The following is a 5,861-nucleotide window of genomic DNA, read 5'->3' on the forward strand; positions in this document are numbered from 1 at the left end:
ATGTAGACTCCATTTCCTGGAGTATTCTGCTCCTCGTTGCTCAGGGGTGGCCAGGAGACCTTCCTTGCCTGTATTGCTGGGCTGTGGAGTTGGATGCGGCTTGTTCCATGCATGGTCAACTCTTCCTGTGCAGAAACAACCCTGCTGTGGGACTTTGCTCATGTCTAGTGTCTGTCTCGCCCCAGATGAGATGAGCGAGAGCCGCCAGACCCACGTCACGCTGCACGACATTGACCCGCAGGCACTGGAGCAGCTGGTGCAATACGCGTACACGGCGGAGATCGTGGTGGGCGAGGGGAATGTGCAGGTAGGAGCTTCCTAAAACCTCTTCTCTGCAAATCTCCTCTTCTTCCCAAATTTCCCTTCTCCACAAAGCTGTTCTGTAAGGGGCTTGCCTCCTGGGGTCTCTTCTGTCCTTCTGCTCCACACTTTTAGCTGCTCTGTGATGGTACCTGCAGCTGGCAGTGGTTGGGGGGGTTCATCTGCTCCCCTGCTGTGGGAATAGCTCCTCCAAGCATGATGTGATGACTATGTCTAGTGATGAGCATCTTCTGCCATTCCCTGGCCCTGTGAGGAGTTATGGGTGTCCTTCTCAACTCTTCTTTCCCTTAGTCCTGTTGGAAATAACAAATGCTTTATCCTCTATGTGCTTGTGTGTCTGGAGGGGCTCAGAAAGCCTGTTCTGTTACTGACTTGCAGTGAGATGAGGGTGAAAATGGTTTCCTTGCCCTGGAAACTCTCTTTTCCCCTCTTCTTTCCCACTGCCAGACACTTCTTCCTGCTGCCAGTCTACTTCAGCTCAATGGTGTGCGGGACGCTTGCTGCAAGTTCCTGCTCAGCCAGCTCGACCCATCCAACTGCCTGGGGATCCGGGGTTTTGCTGACACGCACTCCTGCAGTGACCTCCTCAAGTCTGCGCACAAGTACGTCCTCCAGCACTTCGTGGAGGTGTCCAAGACAGAGGAGTTCATGTTGCTGCCTCTTAAACAGGTGAGGTCCTGATGGGAGTGTGGAGGTTTGTGTGTGGCAAGGCCCTGGAAGGCACCGTGTGTCAAAAGGGGACAGGGTTTGGCAGGGGAACGTGCCCAAATTCTGTGCTTTGGTCCTCTCTGTTCAGTGGAGAGGCAGTACCCGGGCAGAGTGCTGCCAGGAGGAAAGCTTAATCCTGCATGAAATAGGGATGGGAGGGTAGCACAGGGGATAATTGCTGTCGCTGGTGCTTGCCACACGAGCTCTGAGCACGCTGCCCTTTGGGAACAGTGAGTAAGTCCTGGCTGCCCTGCTCTCGTAGCTGTGATGTTTAATTCAGAGCTCAGCTAACGTTTCCTGCTGCTCTTCATGAGGTGCCAGAGTGCTGTGCTGTGCCCCAGACAGCTCTGCATCACCCGATGCTCCCTCTCCAGGGTACAGACACCCCACTTTGTCTGTTTTTGGGGCAGCAGGGTGTGTGGCAGCGAGGGAAGGGTGCGTATCTCCACTTGCTCCAGCTCTGTAGCCCTTGGCAGATGCAGTGAGCGTGCTGGGAACAGCCAGGACACCTGGCTCCATCCCATTAAATATTGAAGGGACACCCGCAAGCGGAGTCATCTGCTTGAGCTCACTGATGGTGATTGGAAGTGTCAGGCATTGCTGCAGCTTCAGACACAGAAGGGGGACAATGAGCTGAGGAGGAGGGCAGAGCTGCCCCCACACCAGTGCTGCAGGGAGAGGACAGGCACAGCTGCACCTGCCCGGTTTTGGGGGCCTGGTTGCTCTTTGGATCCTTCTACATCCAGTGGGAGAGAAGCTGGGCGGCCCTTTAACCTCCGGCATCTACGGGAGCAGGGGGTTCTGCCCCTGCCAGTGCTGGACCAGTTACCTGGGGGTGTGAATGTGTCCTTTCCTCCCCAGCCATAGCAACCAAAATTGTCCTCTGCAGGTGCTGGACCTCATTTCTAGTGACAGCCTCAATGTGCCATCAGAGGAGGAGGTGTACCGGGCTGTGCTCAGCTGGGTCAAACATGATGTGGACAGCAGGAGACAGCACGTCCCCAGGGTGAGTCTGCCGGGGAGGGTGGCCTGGTTGTCACCAGCTCCGAGTGCCTCCTCGGGGTGGATACGGGGCTGAAGGGAGCTGCGGGGTGGCCAGAGGGCAGGCACAGCCGGTCCCTGTCATCCCTCTTCCAGCCCAGGCATAGATGAGGATGTTGCTGAGGAAGTTCAGTCTCAGAGTGAAGTCCAAAATGTTGACAGATTTAAGGAGGATGTCCTGTCTGATCCCTGGCAGCTTGGGCATGCAGAGCTCTGGGCAGCAGGAGAGGTCAGCCCTGCTTGCAGACTTTCTGGGCATCCTCAAACAAAAGAACTCGGGCAGATTTGAGCAGGGGCTTCTTTTACATCATGCCTTTGTCTCTCTGCATCTGTGCCTTGGAGCATGGATCTGTGAGCCTTCAGGAGAAGACACAGTTAAGCCCTTTCTTTTGGGACTACACAGTGTGGGCACTCTTTCAGGGGTGCAGCCTCACACTGCAGCAGAGGTTGTGGGTGCCTCCAGCAGCACTATCTTCCCATCATCAAGGAAGCATCCCTAGGTGTCCTCCTGAAGGCTGGGAATGATATAGGACAGGATGAGGAAGACTCTGAGGGTTTCCCCTGGGACAAACCCTTCCTGCCCTCTCCCTTCAGCTCATGAAGTGTGTGCGGCTGCCCCTGCTGAGCCGGGACTTCCTGATGAGCAATGTGGACACGGAGCTGCTGGTGCGGCATCACTCGGAGTGCAAGGACCTGCTCATCGAAGCCCTCAAGTACCACCTCATGCCGGAGCAGAGAGGGGTCCTTAGCAACAGCAGGACAAGGCCGCGGCGCTGCGAGGGGGCCAGCACCGTGCTCTTTGCTGTGGGTAAGGCCCTGCCATGCACTTATGTACGTGCAGACCCCTTTTTGGGGCCCTTGGGCTGTTTTTTGCTCTGTTTGCCATCCCCTGTGCAGGTGGGGGGAGCCTGTTCGCCATCCACGGGGACTGCGAGGCCTACGACACAAGGACGGACCGGTGGCACATGGTGGCTTCCATGTCGACTCGCAGGGCCAGGGTGGGCGTTGCTGCCATCGGGAACAAGCTGTACGCCGTGGGCGGGTAAGGAGGGCACGGAGTGGGGTGACAGGGACACCTAAGCTGTGCTATTGAGGCTCTTGGGCTGCTCCAGAGCTCTAGGACCAGCCCACACCCGTAATCCAGCCTTCCCACTCATATATTTTCACTTTTCCTCCCGACAGCTACGATGGGACCTCTGATTTGGCCACGGTGGAGTCCTACGATCCTGTCACCAATTCCTGGCAGCCTGAGGTGTCCATGGGCACCAGGAGGAGCTGCTTGGGTGTAGCCGCACTGCACGGGCTTCTCTATGCTGCTGGGGGGTACGATGGGGCCTCGTGCCTCAACAGGTAGGGGATTGCCTCGTTATAGGTTCCTGCACTGCCCCTGCATGCCCTGTCCTTGGCCCCAGAGTAGATGTCTCGCAGTCCAGCTCTGTCTTCCAGTATCTTTGGTCCAGGCACAGTTTCTTCAGGGAAAAAGCCATGTTGTAGCCCCCTGCCACAGTCAGTTCTTTCCTCTGTTTTCCCTCTCTATTCCCACGCTTGCCCCTGAGGGCCGGTGTCAAAGAGCTTGGACCTGGGCTTTGCCAGTGTCACACCTTTATGTTCCTGTGTCCCTGCTGCTGCAGCGCAGAGCGGTACGACCCTCTGACAGGCACCTGGACGTCCATCGCTGCCATGAGCACCAGGAGACGCTACGTGCGGGTGGCAACGCTAGGTGGGTGATGGCGTGAGGACCTGCCTGCCTTCTTTGCAGGCTGTCTCTTGCATTTCTCGTGGTTGCTTTCCATGTTCTTCTGTTCTAGTTGCTGCCCCTTCTTCCTAGATCCCCAATCTGCAAGTGTAGGTAGCCCAACCATTCCCCTCCCTCTGCTCTCCTCCTCCATCTCCCTAGTAATCTGGTTTCATTACATTTTGGACGCAACTCCCGAGGGGACCTCCAGTTTGTTCCTCAGCTCCTTTGTGCCTCTTCTGGCTGTGGATCATCACCTGTCCCTAGACAGGAAGAGACAACCTTATTACTCCTTCCCTGTGAAAGAGGACAGCCCTTTTACTGATGATCAAACCAGTAGCGGGGGGTCAAACCTGTCTCGACCAGGGGTGTCACAGCATGAGGTGCAAAGCTGTGGTGTCTCCTGACTCCATTGACTGAGTTATGCCAACTGCTGTGCCATGGCATCCCCGGCGCCTCTCCCCTGCCCTGCTCTCTGGTTTCAGCTCTCGGCGCTGACTCAGAGTTTCCCTCCCCTCCATCACCAGCTCACTCTCTGCCCGCCACAGCCTTTATTGGTGTTCCCCTGCTCAAGCCTCCACCACTAAAAATAACCCATTGCTCTGGCGGGAAGCGCTTGCAGCTCCTGTAATGAGGAGGTCACGAAGCGGCAGGCGAAGGGGCTCTTTGGGAAGCTTGTGGTGTGGCAAATAAATCACCCAATGAATATTTCATGAGGAGGGGAGCTGGGGGAAGCTGAGACACTGCTATTGATGTGGGCACCCCCTGCGAGGGTTGTGGGAGGCTGTGCTGGGACTGGGACCATGCTCTTCAGCTAACTCCTGTGCCTGTGTGACTGTCTTTGCAGAAGGCAACCTCTATGCCGTTGGGGGATATGACAGCTCATCCCACTTAGCCACAGTAGAAAAGTATGAGCCGCAGGTAAATACAAGAGAGGGCACGCCTGGTGACCCTATTCCTTCTCCCCTCCTGATGGGTGCAGAAAGCTGAGGGCCACACAAGTTGCTAGAAAACTTGGCAGACAGTGAGAGATCAGCTATATATGTGGTCTCTTAGCAGGCTGCTGCCGTAGTTTACGCTGTGCCTGCTTCCAGCGGCAGTGGGGCAGAAGGTGTGGAGGTGGAGGACCACACCATCAGGAGCTGTGTGGTTAGAGCAGGACTGATACCACAGCACTGCACATCTGGCTCACAAACAAACATTACCTTTTCCAGGTCAACACCTGGACGCCCATTGCCAACATGCTGAGCCGCCGGAGCAGCGCAGGAGTAGCCGTGCTGGAGGGGATGCTCTATGTGGCTGGTGGCAATGATGGGACCAGCTGCCTTAACTCCGTGGAGCGCTACAACCCCAAAACCAACACGTGGGAGAGCGTGGCGCCCATGAACATCCGCAGGTAAGGAGCTCTGCCCCTGCCACCCCACACCTCGCGTAGGCTGCGTTGGAGCCTCACACCGCTGCGCTCTCTGCGTGGTCATTCCAGGAGCACCCACGACCTGGTGGCCATGGACGGGTGGCTGTACGCGGTGGGCGGCAACGACGGGAGCTCCAGCCTCAACTCCATTGAGAAGTACAACCCCCGTACCAACAAGTGGGTGGCAGCCTCCTGCATGTTCACGCGCCGAAGCAGCGTCGGGGTGGCTGTTTTGGAACTCCTCAACTTCCCACCCCCTTCTTCGCCCACCCTGTCGGTGTCTTCGACGAGCCTTTGACAAAGGGTCAGGACCTACCTTACCTCAAGGGGACAGGGGGACCTGGCGGAGCGCTAGGCCGGTGTGGCCGGCCCCGCGGGGCAGCCGCTCGCTGTAGAAGGAGAGCGATGGGACCAGTTACTGCCTCCAACCTGTGAACCCCCAGAGCCATCCCCACTCTTGGTGCACACATCGGATCAGCGCGACCGCAGCAGTTAGAAATGTGCTTCCCGGGCGAGCACCCTCCTGCTGGAGGGAGAGGAGAGGAGGTGTTCCCTGCTCCGTTCGGACTCATCTCACCGCTCACCCAAAGGGCGTATATTGGCTTTGGGGAGGGGAAACTTTAAACCATTGCTGCTTCTTGG

At 57.1% G+C, this 5,861-nt stretch overlaps 1 protein-coding gene across 1 annotated transcript in view; it reads left to right on the plus strand.

Moving 5' to 3' along the window:
• Positions 1 to 5,517, plus strand: part of KLHL17 (kelch-like family member 17) — a 6,040-nt gene extending 523 nt beyond the window's left edge. Inside the window, exons 2-11 of the mRNA XM_010187972.1 lie at positions 186 to 307; positions 769 to 990; positions 1,919 to 2,035; positions 2,665 to 2,878; positions 2,968 to 3,112; positions 3,253 to 3,420; positions 3,702 to 3,790; positions 4,653 to 4,726; positions 5,020 to 5,201; positions 5,289 to 5,517. Of these exons, the coding sequence (XP_010186274.1) occupies positions 186 to 307; positions 769 to 990; positions 1,919 to 2,035; positions 2,665 to 2,878; positions 2,968 to 3,112; positions 3,253 to 3,420; positions 3,702 to 3,790; positions 4,653 to 4,726; positions 5,020 to 5,201; positions 5,289 to 5,517 (1,562 nt within the window). The remainder of the gene's footprint in view (positions 1 to 185; positions 308 to 768; positions 991 to 1,918; positions 2,036 to 2,664; positions 2,879 to 2,967; positions 3,113 to 3,252; positions 3,421 to 3,701; positions 3,791 to 4,652; positions 4,727 to 5,019; positions 5,202 to 5,288) is intronic.
• The last annotated feature ends 344 nt before the right edge of the window (positions 5,518 to 5,861 follow it).

The sequence above is a fragment of the Mesitornis unicolor genome, unplaced genomic scaffold (assembly GCF_000695765.1).
Source record: "Mesitornis unicolor isolate BGI_N332 unplaced genomic scaffold, ASM69576v1 scaffold35437, whole genome shotgun sequence".
NCBI classification, from domain to species: domain Eukaryota; kingdom Metazoa; phylum Chordata; class Aves; order Mesitornithiformes; family Mesitornithidae; genus Mesitornis; species Mesitornis unicolor.